This window comes from Glycine max, chromosome 16 (assembly GCF_000004515.6).
Source record: "Glycine max cultivar Williams 82 chromosome 16, Glycine_max_v4.0, whole genome shotgun sequence".
Lineage (NCBI taxonomy): Eukaryota > Viridiplantae > Streptophyta > Magnoliopsida > Fabales > Fabaceae > Glycine > Glycine max.
Genome location: NC_038252.2, coordinates 31,845,568 through 31,866,460, shown reverse-complemented (window position 1 = coordinate 31,866,460; position 20,893 = coordinate 31,845,568). Strand labels below are relative to the sequence as shown.

General features: G+C 32.3%; 2 protein-coding genes across 2 annotated transcripts; one reads left to right on the top strand and one right to left on the bottom strand.

Moving 5' to 3' along the window:
- Window positions 1-1,962: 1,962 nt before the first annotated feature.
- On the top strand, window positions 1,963-8,123 carry LOC100797723 (FHA domain-containing protein PS1). Its single transcript, XM_003548902.5, has 6 exons — window positions 1,963-2,705; window positions 2,991-3,208; window positions 4,191-6,575; window positions 6,669-6,804; window positions 6,902-7,263; window positions 7,574-8,123. The coding sequence occupies exons 1-6, from the start codon at window positions 2,429-2,431 to the stop codon at window positions 7,790-7,792; spliced, it is 3,597 nt and encodes a 1,198-aa protein (XP_003548950.1). The 5' UTR covers window positions 1,963-2,428; the 3' UTR covers window positions 7,793-8,123.
- Window positions 8,124-11,802: 3,679 nt separating this feature from the next.
- On the bottom strand, window positions 11,803-14,747 carry LOC100500526 (C2H2 zinc finger domain-containing protein). Its single transcript, NM_001248688.3, has 2 exons — window positions 14,611-14,747; window positions 11,803-13,575 (listed from the first exon to the last, which is right to left on the bottom strand). The coding sequence occupies exon 2, from the start codon at window positions 13,543-13,545 to the stop codon at window positions 11,980-11,982; it is 1,566 nt and encodes a 521-aa protein (NP_001235617.2). The 5' UTR covers window positions 13,546-13,575; window positions 14,611-14,747; the 3' UTR covers window positions 11,803-11,979.
- Between the last annotated feature and the right edge of the window lie 6,146 nt (window positions 14,748-20,893).

Sequence of the window (20,893 nt, the reverse complement as noted above, 5' to 3'; positions counted from 1 at the left end):
CTTTTACTGAAGGAACTGAGAATTTAACAAAGTGCTAATTAGATTGTATGATTGATCATTGACAAAATGTGACTGTATGAATCTTCAAATTATGGGACCAAGATTTGCAGGCTTGAATGACACTGAACCCCGATAGTCTAATTATTCCAAGAGTCCTGTTGATTTAGGACATAGAAAACACTCAAGAATGTTTCCCAACCAATTCCTTTTCTTTGTACACGACAAACTATTAAAAAGAAAATACTCAAAATTGAGCTATAGTAAATAACATATCCAGCCAGTCCTTATTTTTGGCTATTTAATCTTGCTCTAGCTATATCTTTCAACTCAGTACGGTTGGTCCCTAGTGATGGAGAGTTTAGGGAGTTTTTATAACGTCTTAGGTTTAGTTCTTGTTGTCACGTATACTAAAAAAAGTTATAATTTATCAACGTTGTACAATTGTTGGGAAGTTGTGGAGAATGTTTGGAGAGGTTATCTGAACAGAGTTTAGGGTGCGAAAGTAAATATATTTTTGCACCGTGCGAAAGTTATCCACGGCCGTTCTACAACCATTAGGTTTATTTAATTCTAAATCAATGTCTCAAAATTTTCTCTTTTTTGTTTCTTTTCTTTTCTTTTTCCTACTTCTCCAAATGTATCCTTTCTGACTTTTCTCTTTTCTTTCTTTCCCTTCTCTTTAGTTCTTCTCCTCTCCTTCTCCGTCCACCTCTCGTTCTCTCTTTTCCTTTCTTTCTTTCCCCTCTGTTACTTTCGATTACACCATCGACGTTTAGAACTAGATTATTTGACTTGGTGAGGGTGTAGTTTTCAACTTCAACATCGACACAATCACGTAACCAGATCGGTGTGAAAGAACACCTGCGATTGAGAAGATGCAGTAAGAGGCTAGGAGGGAGAGAGATAACACCTACGGTAAAGGTAAAGAAGGTGGAATTACGACGAAGAAGTAGAGGGGAAGAAGAAAAGAGGGAGAGAGAAAGAGAGAAGAAGAGGGTAAAATCATAAAAGTAGAATAAAAAAAAAGCAAAAAAACAAAAAATGATAGCCATTGATTTTAAAATAAATTGACATAATAGATTAAAATGAACTTTCTTATAATGCAAAAGTTGTTTCAATTTCGCATGATAGAATCCATCGATTATTTGTATGTTTTAGAATGGTTTTCAACTCAAATATAACTTTTATAAGTCAGACTTCAATTTTGTACTTCGACAAGGCATCTACATCTTCAAAATTGAATGGTGCATAACTAAATACTTTTACTAGTAAGTGTTTAAAGAATATTCATTAATAAATTCAAAATTAATAAATAATTAAGATAGAATATATTAGTAATCATTCTAGATGTGAATTGACACAAATTAATAAAATATAATTATTTTTATTTTTTAATTAATTTTTCAAAGACATTGTTTTAACCCATACCATTGATGTAAGATTATGTAACATTCATATATAAAAGAATGATTATTTAGCATGATACCTTATATTTAATTTATTCTGTACAAAATTTTCTTGAATTAATGTGAGTAAAATTAGTCTGTGACCTAATAAATTAAAAGACCCTATAGACTCTTTTTTTAAGAGATGTTTCAAAGAGATTTAATTACCAACAATTGGGTTCAATCTCCTTACACACGATTTCAAGTTATGGATAGAAGAAATGTAATTTAAGAATGATAAATATCTAATTAAATTGGGGATTAGTTAAGTTTGCGGGTAAAAATTAATCATTAATGACAAAAACTTCACATCAATGTTATGTTGATCTAAAAAAATATTTAATTTTTTTATAGATAAACTAACATTTTAACCACTAACATAAAAACACATGATTTTATACTATATTCGTGTAAAAAAAATTTGTTACATATTATTAAATTGTTAAATTATGAATAAATAATATATAACATGAGCAGCAAAGGAAAATATATACCATAAACAATGCATATTGTAATACATATTGATAATATAAATTCTTCTAACAAAAACATAAAACGAAGAATTATTGTATACCATGAATTTGGTAACTTTTATAATGACTATTTTAAAAATTACATGAAAATATTTTTAATTAATTATTTGATAAAAAAAGAAATAATTGTATAAAAAATTAAAAATAAATTAACATAAATTGAAACCTCTACACATACAAATTGTGTGCATACATAGAATCCAGGTTGAGTAAAACCACACATTTAAAATTAATAAAAGAAACAAATCGGCATTAAAACTCAATTAAAAACCCAGCCAGAAATAGCCGTTGCCAATAATTCATTCGTAGCAAAACGGTCACCGTTTTCCAATAATTCAAACTCTCTCTCCCTCTCATTTCTTAAGAACCTCACTCTCTCCTTCACTCCTTCAAACTGAACCACACTCCTCACAAAACCAAGAAAGAAGGAAAACACCGTTCGCTTCGACGATGGGTTTAGAGAATCAATCCAAGGCAGAAGAAGAAAAAGAGGGCGAAATCCCAGTTCTAACGGTGCTGAAGAACAACACGGTCCTCAAAAACATCTTCATCGTCAACAAGCCCACCGATCAGAAGCAGTCAAGTGCCGATCACGTGAACGTGCTTCTCGTGGGTCGTCACCCCGACTGCGACCTCATGCTGACGCACCCCAGCATCAGCCGCTTCCACCTCCAGATCCGCTCCAATCCCTCTTCCAGAACCTTCTCCCTCCTCGACTTATCTTCCGGTATTCAATCACTCTTTTTTCTTCTTTTCTTTTTGGTTTTTGATCGTCTCTCTGCTAACGAAAACTAACATTCTAACCATGATTTTGAATATCTATCCGCAACCCTAATTGTGACTGCATCAACAAATCTTTCTGCAGTTGCCTGTAATGTAAAGGTTTTCTTACTCGTCGCAAACGTAAACTCGATCACAATTTAAAGCCATGATTTCTAACAAACTAACATTTGTCGATTGAAAAAAGGCTCGAGTTTTTATGAGGTTTTCTTGAATGTTGATGACGTGGCAGTGCACGGAACGTGGGTGTCCGGGAGGAGGATCGAACCGATGGTGAGCGTGGAGATGAAGGAAGGTGAAACGCTGAGGGTCGGGGTTTCGAGTAGGGTTTATCGGCTGCACTGGATTCCGGTTAGTCGCGCGTATGATTTGGAGAACCCGTTTGTGGCGCAATTGGATTCGGTTGCGGAAGAGGAGGAAGAAGAAAAAGAAGAGGAGGAAGAAATGCAGGTACGAATACGATTTCATTCGCTATGTTTGCGGAGATTGTTCTTGATTCTTTTTTCTTTAATTAATTTACTTTGAATTAAATGTTTTGTTTGGGAGTTTTGGTAATTGAATAGGATGAGAACATTATTTGAGGTTCATAAATAAAATGAATCGAGCAAGGAAGCATTCACATTTCAAAATTAGTTAGTGCACTAGGTACAAACAAGCTCAACATAGTTGATAGATAGTTGAGTCTCTTGAACATGTGTTAGTGTACAGGATTTGATTATTAGTCGTGTCCATGAAAAATACTTTATTAAAGAAAGGTAAAATCAACAAAGATAAAATCTACTTTGTTGATCTCTACATCACAGTTAAACATTAGTCTTTTAACCATGAACTAGGTAATACTTTTAGTGTTTATAAAAGTGAATACCACACAAGATGTTTTATTTATTTTGAGTGTATTACCATTATTAGATAAAATTAATTATAGGATTAAAATAGTTTGTTTTGTTTTGAATGATTTGAGTTGTAATTTTCATAGAAAGTTTTATTGCAAGAAGTAAAACTCACTTTGTTGATTTCCACGTCTAAAAGAGATTAGACATTATTTTCTGGCTGTTTGAATGGAGTACTTTTAGTGCTCATAGAAAAGATACCACAAAAGGTGTGGGCATGTATTTATGTCTAGCTTCATTTTATAGTTTTTTTACACATTTTTTTAAAATTTTTTTAAATTTTATACAAGTGCAAATGAGCATATTACAATGATTAAAAAAATATTATAATATTATATTATTTTTCTAATTATTCGCGTGATCACCTAACAAAAATCAGTTCTCTTTTTTGATTCATATTAATTTATACTAATTTTATATGTTTTAATATTAGTTAAGTCTTGTGTTATATTTTTAAAAATTTGCCGTGTTGATTGATCCATGTACCAGGCTTGCTTTTTCTGTTTTCTGTTGTAATTATAATATGTTTTTGGGACCTGCAGAACTTGAGCTGCTGTCCTGCTGAAATGGAAGAAATTGAATCAATGGATTCAATTGTTGAGGATATCAGTTCTTTATTCCTAGATGAGAATGTGGAACTAACTGTGAAAGAGGAAATTCCCTTGGAACCTTGGATGTTGGAAGACATGATTTCTTTATGTTGTGAGGAAGAAAGGAAGAGCCCATCAAAAGAGGAAGCAATTGAAATCCCAAGTGACCCTTTTGGAACTGAAACATCATATTTGCCTACGATATCTGATGGTGAAAACAATTTGTGTGACTCTGTGAGCCAGGTTCTATCACCAACTTATGTGGAATCACTTGTGGAATGTGATGACACACTGACAGAAAATTTGTCTGATACTTCATGTTTGCCAGCTGTGGAAGCTGTTTTGGAGACCAAAATGCTGCAGTTCCATACTCCACCTGACATATTTACTTCTCCATTGCCATCTGGTCATGAGAATTTGTTTGAAAAGCATTATTCTAGCTTGCCTGTAAATACAGCTCCATCATCTCTTGGTGAGAAAAGTGCACCTGAAGCGGTAATAATGCCTGAAGAAACTGAATGTGAATCTGAAGATGATGAAAGCATTATAGATATTTTTACAGTACCAGAATCTCTTCATGCCGCTGAAGATGTAATAACAACTAATGAATCTGAATCCGAATGTACCCTCAGAGATGACGGAAGTGTTACAGATGCTTTTATTGCTGGAGCTGGAAATTTCAATTCTGAGGATGTATTTCTGCCAGTTGAGGAAGTTATGCCTGGAACCAAAGTTGAACAAATCAAAATTGTTGAGAAAGTTGCTATGGATTCTCTATCTGATGAAGGAAAGCAACATATGTATAGATCACTGTCACAGCTGCTGAATGATAAATTTTGTCATGACCAATGGCACTCACTCAATGAAATAGTTCAAGATGTTAGAAACAAGCACGCATATAGCATCTCCCCCACACCGCATCAGATAGAATCAGTCAATTTGTCAATGCCACAAGAAGTAGTTTTGAATATTATGAATGAGGACCAGACCCAGCACTCTGATATGGAAAATCTTGAAAGCTGCATAAAAGCAATGGAGAAAACTTCAACAAATATTTGGTCAAGAAGAGGTAAAGCTACTAGTGCTCCTCAGGTTCGAACTAGCAAGAGCATACTGAAGAATGCAGCCAATGTTGAAGTTGCAATGAGCAATGAGAAGGATATCAGAAACAGAACAATCTCAAAGAATCTTTCCTCTGTTCTGGATGGGGAAGTAGAAGAAGACGACGAAGAAATCTACACTCCAGATAAAGAAAACATCAGTCCTAATACTCTCCACTTGCGATTTTTAAAGAAGGGTAAAATAGAAGGAATTAAACATTCCAAGTCACAAAGGTCACGACACATTTTAAGGGATACATTTAATTGTGATATCTATCCAAATGAAAGCATAGATCCCACTTTATGCAACATGAACAAGAAGGATCTTTTCTCTGTTTTGGATGGGGAAGTAAAGGAAAAAGAAATCTTCATTCCTGAGGAGGAAAACTTAAATCCAAATGCCCTTCAATTGCGGCTTCTGAAAAAGAAGGGTAAGGTAGAAGAAATTAAACGTTCCAAGTCACGAAGATCACCCCTTTCAAAGGGTACGTTTAATCCTGACATGTATCCAAATGAAAACATAGGCTCCACTTTATGCAACATAAACCAGAAGGATAGCATAAATAGAACAATTTCAAGGGATCTATTCTCTGATTTGGAGGGGGAAGAGGAAGAAGAAATCTTCACTCCAGATAAGGAAAACTTCAGTCCAAATACCCTTCATTTGCGGCTTCTGAAAAAGAAAGGCAAGGTAGAAGAAATTAAACATTCCAAATCACAAAGGTCACCCCTTTCAAAGGGTACATTTAATCCTGACATGTATCCAAATGAAAGCATAGGCCCCTCTTTACGCAGAATGAATCAGAAGGATGTCATAAACAAAACAATCTCAAAGGATCTTCTCTCTGATTTGGATGGGGAAGAAGAGGAAGAAGAGATCTTCACTCCAGATAAGGAAAACTTCAGTCCAAATACCCTTCGATTGCAGCTTTTGAAAAAGAAGGATAATTTTTGTCCCAACTTATATCCAGATGAAAACATAATCCCCACCTCAAACGAAGAGAATCAAACTCTAAAAGGAGTCCAGGATCAAAAATTGCAAAGAAATCCTTTCAGCAGCCATATCAAGTTTGCACAGGAGCAAGATTTGAAGGACCGAGTGGAAAGGATACCCTTCCAATCACTGAGGAACTCGGGAGACAAGAGGAGATCAGGCACTTGTTGTCCTGTTTCTGCTTCCAAAAGCCTTCATTTTAGTAATTGTGGACAAATTTTAGACCAGCGTTTTAACCCTTCTGTAAGTTGACATAGTATAATATCATGCATTCATATTTATTGAGAATGGTTCAATACATTGTTTAGTGTATGGTTACATTTTTTTCATTTGCAGGATATTAGTGGGGTGCCAAAGAAGAGAAGCTGGGACATGATTGTGGATACTACATCTCTTGTGAACAAGGAATCAAGGAAAGCTCTGCAGCTTTTACAAGGTCTCAAGGGGACTCGGTTAATCATTCCAAGATTGGGTAATGTGTTTTAAAAACATTATGTGCCTTGTTCTTTACTATTTCAAATGAAGTGTTGTTGTTTCTAACAAACCCAGTTATCACTATGCAATGTCAGTCATAAGGGAACTGGACCGTATGAAGCAACAGTTCACAATTTTCAGAAGAATTTCAGAGTCTTCTTTGGCATTGGAATGGATTGAAGAATGTATGGTGAAGTCAAACTGGTGGATTCATATCCAGAGCTCAGTGGATGAGGGAAGGCTAATTGCTCCAACCCCACCTGCTTCTCCTCTGACTCAGTTTAGTGAAGAGAGTTGGACTTCTCTTTCAACCCAGAAGTTCTCCATGGAAATTGCTTCACCAACAGTAGAAGATCACATCCTTGACTTTGCTCTTCTATACAGAAGAAACCAAAATGATGGACAACTTATCCTGCTTAGTGAGGATGTCACATTGAAAATCAAATGCATGGCAGAGGTATCGAGTTATCTATATAACATGCTCCTTTCCTATTACTCTACTCGAGAAATGCTAGGAACACACACTCTACCACACTCCTTCAAACACTTTCATTAGCTGGAATTTATTAAAAATGATAAAATTTGGTGGTCTCACATCATATTTAATATTTAACGACTCTCTTTGATTTTGCAGTTTTTAATAAATTTTAATCAGTTTAAGAGAGTGTGTTTGAAGGAGTATGCTAAAAAGTGTGTTCCTAGCATTCTTCCTCCACTCGACTCAATATTTTAAACTTTTGACATTACTCTTTCTGTGACTGCTTCAGGGGTTGCTATGTGAACCAGTGCAAGAGTTTCGTGAGAGTCTAGTGAATCCATTCTCTGAGAGGTTCTTGTGGGACAAAAGCATTCCTCGAGGACAGACTTGGTCTTGCCAAGACGACGTAGTCTTAAGGGAGAAATTTTGTCGTTTAAGGAAGCCATCAAAGGGAGTTGCAAGCGGTTTGAAGCTAATTCTACTTCACAACTCTCAATATGGACTCTGAGCCAGTGGCAAAAACAGTTCAGTTGAGCCAGCTGAACAGTTTTGATTGACCACAGTATTCTCATTTGCTGGTTGCAATGCCTTAAACTTTTTTTTATTGCAAACATTACCTATAAATATTAATCAATTAGATTTTAGCCAGCTGGTAGCAACGTCTTAAAAACCCTCCTCACAACAGGGATTGTGAATAGTATCGATCGCTATACTACATCAAAATAAAATTTCATGAATTTATCTAGTGTAAAATATTTTTTTCAGTGTTTTCTCATTAAATGTCATCATAATGATAATTAATTTATAATTATAACATATAAAATAGTGTTAGTAAATATAAAATTGCTTTTATAATCGAAGAATCGGCAGAATCAAACTGTTTTTTTATAGAAGTATTTATGTTTTCGTACGTCATGTGAAGAGTTTAATAAAAATAAGCTTAAACCAGCTTATGGATATATCTTAAGCAATTGCCCAAGCTTTCCCAAACAAACATGTTTATATAATAAATTTAAATAAGTAAATAAGATTTTTCATAATTACACTTACATTATTCTTGTAAACAAATTCTAATAATGCTTAAATGCCACTGTGTATACAAGATATTTATAAAGCCTACGTGTTTGGTTGGATCTTGCACTCTCCTATGTATCATGAAAAAAATAGAAACAATTATTTATTTATTTATTGATTTATTTTCACGGAAATTGATACATATATATATATATATATATATAGGAGTAAAAAGAAACATAAAGAGTTTGTGTAATTTTGCGAAATCTCATAAATGGTTAATATAATTTACTCAATTTTTGAAATTATATACAAGAAGATTTTGAGTAAAGTACTAAATTAGTTCCTCACTTTTGTAGGAGCTGTCAATTTGGTCCCTGAAATTAAAAAAAATATCAAAATAAGTGTAATTGGGAAATAACCATGTCATAGGGACTAATATGACATAATTTTAAATGTTATATTGGAAAATGAAGAGTCAATTTTTGTATATAGTGTCAAATTGATCCCTAATAGTTTTTAGTTTAATTGAAAACGTGATGAATTTCCTCTCACCATTTTCTCCCTCCTATGGTTGAAGGATAGTGTTCCTATGCTAGGTCCACATCGATCATCGCTCTCTCAGTGGTGGTGGTGGTTGTCGTTCTTCGTCATTCTTCACTGTTCATTGACGCAATCAGTGCTTTTGTGTGTTCCACGTCGATCATCGTCATCCTTCACTATTGATTGACGCAATCAGTGCTTTCCAGTAGAGATAAGGGTTTTGTTTTTCACTGCATTTGGTCTTCTCGTGTTGAACCAGCGTAGATGAACCAACACTATATCATTCAAACGCGTTGTTGTTTGCGTTTAAACTGTTGGAGTAGTTTTTGAGAGTGAAGGGTTTGGGATTTTGGTTTAAGAGGTTACTGAGAATAACGTAGTGGTGTAGTGTGAGATGTGAAGCTTTTGAGAGAAGGAAGTGTTCTCTGTTTGAGATGCGTGTGTTCCAATAATGAATGAGAGGGGCTTTGGGTGAATGGGTTGATTTGTTGAGGCGTTATTCTTACTTGACAAACTTGCATTCATGATTTGTAACTTTATTTTTCCTATGTTTGTTTTAGTTTACAAACTTCCATTATGATAAAGTAGCCGTTAGGGTTTTAACATTTTGGAAAAAAACATGATCAACTAAATTATGTCATTTTAGTTTCTTTAATGTCAATTTAGTCCTTCCTTACGTAGCAAGTAGAAGAAACTGATGTGGAAGTTCCACGTGTGTGTCCAAGTGGCACTTAACATGCTACATCACATATTTACTAACGGTGTTAAGAGACTACTAACAGCAGAGACTAACGTGACAAACAGAATGTAAAATCGAGGATCATTTTGACATTTTTTAAATCTCAGGGATCAAATTGACACCGCCTCCAAAAGTGAGAGACTAATTTGGTACTTTACTCCAAAAAAATTGTAAATACAAAATTGAATTTATTGAGTCATGAGAACTTGTATCGAAAGGGAGTGTGAAAGGTCTATGTCCATGGCAACAGATATCATGCCCAGCTCTTGGTTAACTGATAGGAATTGTTTCCTTCTCTTAGCATGTAGCACCCATTTGTTACTTCAAAAGTGCATACCAACCACATATTTGCATTTTACTCAAGTGTTGACCCGTACATTGCCCCCAACACAACAGGCACATCTAGAGATTAAGCACTTGAAGAAAACAACAAAAAAAAAAAGCACACAAAATAAGTATACAGATCACACACATAATTATTAATAATGTGAAATAAGTGTTTGCATCCAGGTTGAAAGATAATTCACTGTTTCGTGGTATCAAATTTCTGACCAAGGGAAAAGTGAAATAAAAAAAAAAAAAAAAAAAACAATCTTGATTCTATATTCTAAACAGAAGACATTCATACTTCATGACTTAGGGTTTAGCACCTAAAATGCAAGCAATGCATTTAACCTTTGTGACATATCTACAACACAGTAGACAAGCAATCTAATAAGGGAGTCCTTCCTCAGACAGGACAAGTCAATTATGAAGGGAAGCCTAACAATTAAAAAAAAAACCTATTCATCCAAAGAAAGGAACTGAAACCAAACATGAAATGTTGAGAAGTCCTAGTAATATATAGATGCATGACTCACATATGATAAGACAAAAATAGAGCCCTTAGTCTGATTCTCCCACACAAATAAAATATCTCTAAAGAACCATTCCCAAGAACAAGAACCCTCTCATACGCAAGAAACATGTTATACCCAATTGTTTTAATTTACTGTGTCTGTCTTTTGTACTTCAGAAAATTGGATGGTTTGTGGAAAGTACACAGATAATCAAATCAAAATCCTCAAATCCCTTTCAAATAAAAGATTTTAGCCATAGTTCAACCACAAAAATACGAGGCACTGTATCTAACCCTGGTAATATACCTATAGTGTTGAAACATAAAGAGAATACAAAAGGAATGAGATTAGAACTAAGATGAAAGTTATTCAGTTATATTCTGATAGGTAAGTGGTGTATGATATTTTTTTATATTTGGTTTGTTCATATTGATTGCCATATTTACTTATGTTGTAGACAATAATCTTAAGGTTGAATGTACATTAATTGTTCAGGTCTTATGTTGATGACCTAAACTTATTCTTGCTTCTAGTGAGTACCAAAACCCCATGGTGATTGTTTAGCTAGCCAAAATAAGGTTATTTCAAGGTAGAGATTTATGTATTTTTTTTATTTATTTATACGTGTTTTAGTTTTAATTAGTACTTTGTTTCTTTAGAATTCTTATTTCTTATTTTTTATTCCTTAATTTAGTTTTTGGATTTTTGGATCCTTTGTAAATGTTCACACGCAATGCATTTAATCCTTTTCGTCCTAAGGTATGATTTACAAAAAGGTTTGCATAGTGATGTTGGCATTCATCTCCTTGTTATTTGTTTTATTGTTGCAATGAAAAAATAAATAAATATTTGTGTTAAGTGGAGCAAGGTGTCTGATATATGATTTTGAATGCTTCCTCGATTGCGAAGTACGTACATCTATTTGGAAAGTTCGTTCCTTATTTGGCTAGAACTTTGAGTGACTAGAAACGCGCCTTTTTGTTTATGCCCCTAAAATGGCTTAAGTTCTCTGTATCTGTGATGATAGGATACATGGCTAAAAGAAATCCAAAAATATTATAAAAATTATATGATTATATGATAATTTTTTATATTATTTGATGATATTTTTATAACTAAATTCAAGTTATTATTTTATTTTGCAACTTCCTTATTATTTAAATTATGATGTTTAGATCTTTAGATCAAGAGAAGATCGCAAATTGCAGTTAGAATTTTCTTGTAACTCTTACTCATCTCGGGCAATTCTGATTCTTATTGGCCTCTAAGGAGTAGTTGTGGCGTTTGAACAAGAGAACAACCGATATAAAAGCTGTTTGTTAAAAAAGATCAAGCATATGCTCGTCCTTTTGACAACCCAGTAAAAGGTAGCTGAATAACCGAGACGCGCAATTTATAATTTATAAAATCATCAAGAAAATCTAACATCCTTCTTAAGGATTTGCATGGTCATGAAATTAAACCGGCTTTACAAATTTAACACAAACCCGAAAGTTATATCTTCACAATTAAGAGAAACATAGATATTAAGTTATTACAGAACCAATGGTAGTACCATTGTTATAAAAGATTGTCAGAACTAGATTCTCCTCCAGATTTGAAAGATCCAGGCATGACAAAAGAGAACGAACCTTCTGGGTCATCAAATAGAGGTCTGGTGAATTCATTAAACTCACCAAAGTTGGCTTCAAAGTTCAATGATGAGAAATAATTGATAGGATCATCGCTATCGCCTTTTACATCCATGGCATTTGGAACTTCATTTGCATTTGAAGGATTTGATCCAAAAGTGAAGTTCATGCTCTGCACCTTACTGTTGTTCTCTTTGCTATCATGAATGGGTGCCTCAGCTACCCCTGCCCCTTTAGTGTCATCCAAAGGAATGGCTGGTGCATGCCCTTGGAAAAGAGCAATGTGCCCAAAAAGCTTGTCTTTCCTAGAAAATGTTGTGCCACACGAACAGAGCCATTTATCCTTACCACAGTGTTTTTCATGAGTTTTTAGATCAGCCATGACTGAGAACTTCTTGGTGTTGCACCTACTGCAAGTGTAACTCTTGTCACAATGCGTCCTTTTGTAATGGTTTTTGACACATAAGATCGTCTTCAGAGGCTGGAACTTCTTGTGATCCTTGTTGCGCTTGCAGCCAGGATAGGGGCAGGAATACCTCTTGATAGGCTTTGGTGATGCAGATTCTTTGTGCGGTTTGGCAAGCGCTGCTGGGGTTTTGTACTCGTCACCATGGCCTCGCATGTGCATTCGAAGATTTGCATCTCTCTTGAACCCCTTCCCACAAATTGTACAGAAATGGGTATGAGGAGCAAGGATTTCTTCTTTTTCTAATTGTAGAATCTCATATGAACCAGGGGCAAGGTTTTCTCCATCCTCTACATCTTCTTCATCTTTCAAGTCATGTTCTACCATATTGTACTTTTGCTCCATTTCACCACTATTAGGTAGATCAGTCTGCATGGACTGATCAGACAATATTTTTCCACCATTATTCTGTGGTTGAATACAGCCGTTACTTGCACCGGTCCCAGGAGGAATGGTCGTCCCACGAAGCTGGTCAATCTGTCCAACCAATGAACTAGTGTTTACAAGGTTATGCCTAGCAGAAGGGAGGAGACTACCTGCGGTAGAGATCAATTGAATAATGATTGATGTGAGATCAGTTGTAACGAGCTGCTGTTCCTGAGTTACAAGTTCATTAGGTTGTCCAATGCCTTTTTGACGAGCAATCAAATGCACTAGATCCTGGAGCTGATGAATCTTTTCTTCCAAGAAAGATAGGTTATTCAACATCACACTGGGGTCCCAATCTTGGAGTGTATTGGTTTGTGATGATTCACTCAGATGACAGTTTTCTTGACCAGGGATTTCAATCTCATTGTTTGAGTTGCAAGGAAGCGGAGACTGGGTTTGAGAGGGCTGATTGAATTCTTTGAAAGGTGCTTCAGCCCTGATTCCAAAATCTGAATTTGAGGGAACATCCCATTTTTGTTGATTATGCTGCAAACCAAAACCTGGGAAAGAAAGAGGATCTGAGGATAAACCACTTGCAGGAGAGGTCAAGGACGACGACCTTGCCCAGGTGTTAGCACGTAGGCTCCCATTTGAATCCATTTCCAATTCTGTATCTAGATATCTAGATCACTGAAAATCAAAGGCAAATAGTTAAGGAACATGATGATATAGTACAAAATACAACAACAACAAAGCCTTATCCCAACAACACTGAAAATCAAAGTACAACATCATTGGGCTTAATCAAAAAACGAAGCTTTTGCAAGCCCAGGTTAAGCCAACAGAAAACTTGCCAAAACACCAAACAGATCATTCACAAAGGCATCAATATCGTATAAATAATTTACAAAAACCATGTTGCATTAGCTTATGTCCCAAAGTTCCAAGTAGAAATAATAAAAGTGTGGTCAGGGAAAATATGGATGGAAAGGGGGGAGACAAAAGGGGGTAAATAAAAGAAAAATTAAGCATGATCCCCAATTAGAAGAAATATGCCATTCAACATAGATGTACATAAGAATACAAATATCCCATGCCAGTTGAAATTACGATTGACTACTGGAATCAAATCCATGAAACAAAATATCTTATACTTTAGTTAAATCAACTTTTGACGTGGGTAATTACCTACTAAAGGCTAAGGCTTTAATTAAGTCAATACCAACACAGCAATCTCAAGAGCAGACAATTTTTTCTTCAGCGTATATTCAAGACCCAAATTCAAAATTTTCCCCTCTAAGTAGATATGTACATCATACCACACAATCAGAATAAAGAAAATCCCTTCAACCTTCACACCCTTTACTCCCAGGTGAAGCTGCACATCATGTTTTAAAAAGCCCCAAATATAAAAAATAAATACATAAATAAATAAATAAAAATTACTTCAAATTCCTTCTCCCCAAATTCAAAATTTTCCCCTCTAAGTATATGTTGTTCAACCCTTTGTTCTAACCACCCAAAATTGTAAAATTGATCTCATAAAAAAAACATGCAAAATCAAATTTGGCCCAAGAAACAAAAACCCTTTTCAGAGATGACCCATCAAAAGATAACATTTTTTTTTTAAAAAAAAAAAGTATGCTTTCTGGAGAGGCCCTGAAACATGCAAGTAGCAACACAAATTCACAGAATAAAATCAGATAAGGGGATGAAAGCACTTACAGATTCAAAGATCAGAAGAAGCAGCTCTAAGCAAACGGCTCCATTTCACAGAGAGAGAGAGAGAGAAAAAAGAAAGAAAAAAAAAACACAATAAAAGAGGCATGAGAAAGAAGACCAGGGTTTTCAAGCAAATGCTTATATAGGGCATTCTGTGTAAGTATGTATATCTAGTGCTGAACACAGTAGCAGCACCATGATTATAGTTTGGGTCAACCCCACAATTATGACCCTTCATTTGTAGGTCAATTTTGTTCACTCAAATAAGGACCCCACCAATCTGATGGTAAAGTTTCTAATCAGCCTTTGCATCCATAATCAGAACCGTTTGATTCTTTTGTTTCAGTTCAGTGATTCTTCCTTATATTTATATAATTTAATGAATAATTGTTATGGACTTTGACAATGAAATGCGATGAAAAAGATAGATAAGATGACAAAGGCCCCACACTACATGGATGATTCTCTTTCGTTTCTACACGTGGGAGAAAAGATTCCTCCTACACATTTTTTCATGCCCCCCATATAATTTAATTTCCAATTTAATTAGGCCATTTGAATTATTAAAATTAGAATATATTTTTAGAAGAGACTTTTTTAAGAAAAATTGTATATTTATCCAATTCTCTATTACTAGGCCGAGTATATTTTTAAATTAGGTTAATCATAGGTTAAATTAGCTTAGAGTTTACATATATTAGGAATAATTATAAAATTTCTCAAGACAAAGAAGCTAGTCTATACAAATAGCAGGTAAATGATGAATGATATTCGGGATGGAGATAAATATATAAGTATCAAATATTTATAATTATGTATTTTTTAAATAATTCAAGAATATATAATAAAAGTATATTTACATAGATGACAGACTAACAACATCTTCAATAAGGGGTGTTTCGTGGGTTTTTTAGACTAAGAAACAATTTGTATTGAGTTTTTTGTTGTTAGAACAAAATGATATGACAAAATCAATTTCTTCTTTAGCATACCGTGCATTCTTTAGTTAAGAAATCGTTTCTTATCAATAAAAAATTATTATTTTCATAGAATTTATATTCTCCAATCACAAGAACACCAAAGTGGTGAAGCAAAGGAAGAAGATAAATAGTACGTGATTAAAAAGATGAAGCAAACACTGAGAAGAATTTTCACAAAAAAAAATGCATTTTTTCCAAATAAATCAAATTACTCAATACAATCTCAACTCATAATAAAATACAAATCAAATTAAAAAGTACGAACAGAATAGTGATCATGACTCCAATAACATTATTGTGACCAATTTTGAACATCGTGGATTGTGCATACCGAGATCGTGGGTTAGGTGGCGGGGAGGTGGGTGGTGTTGTGTGTGATTGGCGTCGAGTTGGGTGATGGCGCGATGAGGGGACACAATGGTGTTGGAAGACGGGGTGGGCTGACTCGATGAGAAGTTTGAGGAGAGTGAAGACGGAAGAGATGATGGGGTGGGATGACACTAGAAGTTTGAGGATGGGGTGAGGTGGGGTGGGGAGACACTATAGAAGCTTCTGGGATTTTTTTTTCCCTTCAAAAATCATTTAAGCAAAATAAAATATTAGTATTTATACAAATTGAAAAATTATTTAAGCTTATAGGAAGCATTAGAAGTTTCTTCAATTAGTCATACTTATTATTTTTATACATAAAAACTAAAAAAATGAATTAATTATTTTATTTAAATAATAATTAAGTTATAATAAAAAAATATAAACGTGTGAATTTTTGAAAGTTTATTGTGATTTCTTAGTATTGAAGTAAAATTTTGTATAAGTTTCTTAAGAGTGACATGACAATGTATGTAAGGATCACAAAAAGTGTTATGAGAATCATAAAAAGATGATTAAGAAACTTATGTAAAAAACTTACATTAAACATACCCTAAATGTATTTTTTTAAATGTAAGATTACACTTGATATCATTGAACTAACACGTCCATCACCAGGAATCTGAATTAAAAGAACAGTTTATTAATTATATTGTAAATATCTAGCTAGAAAATCAAAATGATTCCTATTAAGTTTACTTGATATCATTAAGCTTGATAACATGATTCCTATTACTTAATGGCACATTTGGTGCTCTAAGAACAAACTGGTTTTGACAGCAACAAAAAAGTGAAACAATGCACATATAATGCCTCCGAGAGGTGCGAGCTTGCATGAATAATGTTTCCATTGCCTATGCATAGGTTGATTCCTGGGCAAGCATAACCATTGTCCCAACTCCCGCGTGAAATTTGTGGAAGAAGCATAAGGGGATTAATTAATTTTTGCGGTCTTGAATGAATATGGATAGAAATGCAATATGCAACATTTCAAGGTTTGGTCATGGATATTCATGCATGGGTTTTCTTAAAAGGCTTATTTGGTAATGTGGGCATATATATAATCTAATATTCTTTGTTCTTAAGTCTTAGCCTTGTCTCATAGTTGAAGATATGTTGGGACACAAGCTTTCACCATGTGATTTACTACTTAGCAATAAAGCTTATAAAGGAGGATATCTCTATTTACCACCAATATGGATCGATGCAGGCAATTATTATTAATTCTTTTAAATTTCACGACTGTCCAGTGGGACTGTCAATTGTTCCATACATGACGAGAGGGAAATTATGCATATTTTGCAGATTACTTGACAAAGATGGGTCCGAGAACTAATGCATGAACCATTAGTGTTACTTGATATTTGATAAAGTATCAAGTGGCGTAGATTCTTAATTGTTAGCACATGTTGTAGGTGTCTCTTTCCTTTGTAACTAGTTTTTTTTCTTTTGTTTCCTCTTGTAAAAAAAAAAATCTTATTCATAATATTTTTGTAAAGTTTTTTTCACAACTTACCTTTTCCTCTCTTTCTCTTCATCATTTAGTCATTTAATTAACTTATATTTATCTTTTATTTATTTCTCTTTTTCGTGTAACAAATGTTGTTTATGGTCAGTCTACATTTATGGTGAAGTAACACATGTTTAAAAAATGGGTACGAATACAATTGTTCAATTTTTTTTATATATACGTTGGACATAGATTATAATTATTATTTAAATAACAATAGTTTTAATTTCTTAAAAATATATTTTATTTTGACTAAAATACATTTTTAATCCTTTATGTTTTAGATTATATTCAATTTAGTCATTTACGTTCTAAAAAGTTCAATTTAGTTTTTTTAAGTGAGTTAATTAAAATGATATTTTTGAAATAATGATTGTTTTCAATTTTAGAATATGATTTTAAACCTTATTGTGACTGATTGGAGACGTGAAATTTATTCTATTAAACTCATGTATATGAAAACAATAGAATCAACTAATGTTTGAATAAAAAAAAATGATAAACATAATATAAATTGCGTGAAAAATGAATTCATTGAGCACCAAATTTTTTTTAAAAAATATTAATTTTTTTTTCTAGTTACTTGTGTGACTCATTTTTTTACAAGATTTTTATTATATATGTTTGACCCTTTTTGATTTAAACATTAATTGAGTTTTATAATTTTCATGTAAATGATCGGTAGAACAAGTTTAATATCTTGAATTAGTCAAAATTTAGTTCAAAATTGTGTCCCACATAAAAATGATCATTGTTTTGGAATGATTATTTTAACTCTAAAAACATGAAGGAGTTAATTGAACTTTGTAACTTGTAAGACATAAAGGATCAAACTTAATATTCCATTCATCCCTCCATATAAGATTATTTTAAACTAATCTACACTTTTAAGAAAGTTAGTTAATATAGTTAATAACATTAAATTTGTTAATAATTTGTATTATTTTGTTAAAGTCACTATTAAAATTATTGGGACTCATAATATCTCTATTTTTACTTAATTACTTTCTCAGTTAGTTAATTAATGTGTGTTAGTCTTCTCATTCAATCTTTATAAGAAAGATAATACATTTATATTTTTAGTATATAACATTTATTGTAAAGTAATTAAGAATATTTTAGTAAAAAAAAATACAATGCAAAAGACAACTCAAAAGAATTTTGTAAAAAAAAAAATTGAAAAAAAAGTCTCAATTAAGTATAAAGGACTAAAAGTGTTATAGCCTTTATTTTTATTAAAAAATAATAATTCCTTGATTGAATTTATTTTATGATATATAATAATACTTTTTCTTTTATACATACTAAGCAGAAACAATTTATTATATAAAAAGTATTATTTTATATATCATATAATAAATTAATGTACAATAACTAATTAATGAATGTATGAAATCAAATATTCACTAATGATACCATTAAAATTTATTATTTTTCCCCTAATATCTAATAATAAATGTTTAAAATTAATTTTCTAATAAATATCTCATTAGTTAATATGATTTAATAAAATAACTTAAAAGGAATTGTTTAAGGTGCCCTTATTTAGGCGAAAAAAGTGCACAAAAAATTTCTTACCTTATATTATAAAAGATGGGAAAATAATTATTTTAGGCCCTATATAATCCATTGATAATTTAATCTCTAAATGAAAAAATAATTTTAATTTAGTCCATGAATATGTAAAAAATATGATAATTACATAACTTAATGTCTAATTGATTCTTAAAAATAAAACTCAATATTAAATAAGTCATTGAACATTACAATTTAATGATAAAATAATCTCTTGAAACTTAACTCACTTTTTACACTTTAAACTAAATCAAATTTTAGTTCTTTCAAATACTAAATTGGCATTAATTTATATATTTAAGAACTAAAATAATTATTTATCCTATAAAATATTAAGCTAAAACAATGTCAATAGATTATAAAAAAAATAAAATTAAATCATTCGTTCTATTTTATATCGCATTTAAGGTTCTGACATAAGTATTAAAAAATACAATTAATATCTTGAATTTCATAAAAAAAATTATATAAGTTTTTAATTTACCCTTTATCTCTCTAACTCTTCCTTAGGCTTCTTTAGTTCCTTCCAGCATTGCACGATTAAGTGATGGGATGATTTCAAATTCGTGGATAAATTGGCTAAATCATGGTACAACTTACTTTTTCATACTGCCAATTTTTTTTCTCAATTGGAAGATCAATCACCACTTTCGGAGTACCTCAAAACCAGTCTTAAGTTGAGCAAACTCGCCGATTAAAAATAAAAGTTGAGCAAACTCACAATTATAGATTTCAAGTTTGCTCAACTCTCCAATAAAGTAAGGAAGAATCCGAAGAAGCAAATGTTAGAAACATGTAATAATCTTGCTCAACTCTCATTTGTACTTGATCTTGAAAGCCTTCTAAGTAATATATATTCTCAAGAATCCTTAAAAAAAACTAATAATATTAATAATTAATATTTATCGATAAAAAATTAGTTTTTATATATTAAAAATTAATCATCGACAAAAACAAAAAGAAAATCTATAAAAAGAAACAGGTAACACAAACATTACACTGAACAATTGACCATAATCGAATTCCTTAAATATGTAATCAATTAAAGGTTTAAATTCCAAACATGTGAACATAAAAGAATATTATATATTTAGACAAATCAAACCTTTATATACTTCTCAATATCGAAAAGAATTATTTCCTACACAAATTATTTTTTAACTCTAACCAAAGAATATCCTTGATTAATTTGATAAAAAAAATGTCAACGAAGCTGCCCCACAGCATATATATATCCAAGTGGGTTCATATTGCTCCTTTTCATGTACACAGCCATTGCACTGAACCAAGGAACCGCAGACATAAACTAAAATAATGGTTTCCCGTACGTGCATGGAGATAAGATGGCCGCATAGTTGTTGCAACGTAGATTCCTACCTCTTTCTCTTTATCCCATTAATCATTATTTTAATATATATGTTAGTGTTAGCATGAACACAGTACAATGTACATAAAAAAGTTATCAGTATCAACTAATTATGTTAAACTAGAACACTAACCCATGCAAAGCACACTCAGGGAACAAAACATCCAATATATTTTAATAAAATAAAACATAAAATGCAGTGAGAAAGTATATGATGTAAAAAAGTTGACTTAAAATAGCGATACCTATTCAATTGCTGGACAGTTTTTATATAATTGTAGATAATATTAAATTATTTAAATTTATTCATAATAATTTATGAAAAAATGTTTTATTCAAGAAAAAAAACATTGGGATATAATATAACTATTTTTAATAATTAAACTATAAATAATTTTCGGTAAATATCTCATTTAATAAGTTGAATACATTTTTAAGTAGAATAAAAATTCGCAAATATAACATTCTTTTTCATTTGAAGATATT

Excerpts from the sequence above, each read along its gene's own strand:
- LOC100797723 (XM_003548902.5), top strand. The coding sequence starts at position 2,429 with ATGGGTTTAGAGAATCAATCCAAGGCAGAAGAAGAAAAAGAGGGCGAA. Across the intron at positions 3,209-4,190 it reads AAGAGGAGGAAGAAATGCAG|AACTTGAGCTGCTGTCCTGC; the intron begins GTACGAATACGA and ends TGGGACCTGCAG. Across the intron at positions 7,264-7,573 it reads AAATCAAATGCATGGCAGAG|GGGTTGCTATGTGAACCAGT; the intron begins GTATCGAGTTAT and ends TGACTGCTTCAG.
- LOC100500526 (NM_001248688.3), bottom strand. The coding sequence starts at position 13,545 with ATGGATTCAAATGGGAGCCTACGTGCTAACACCTGGGCAAGGTCGTCG.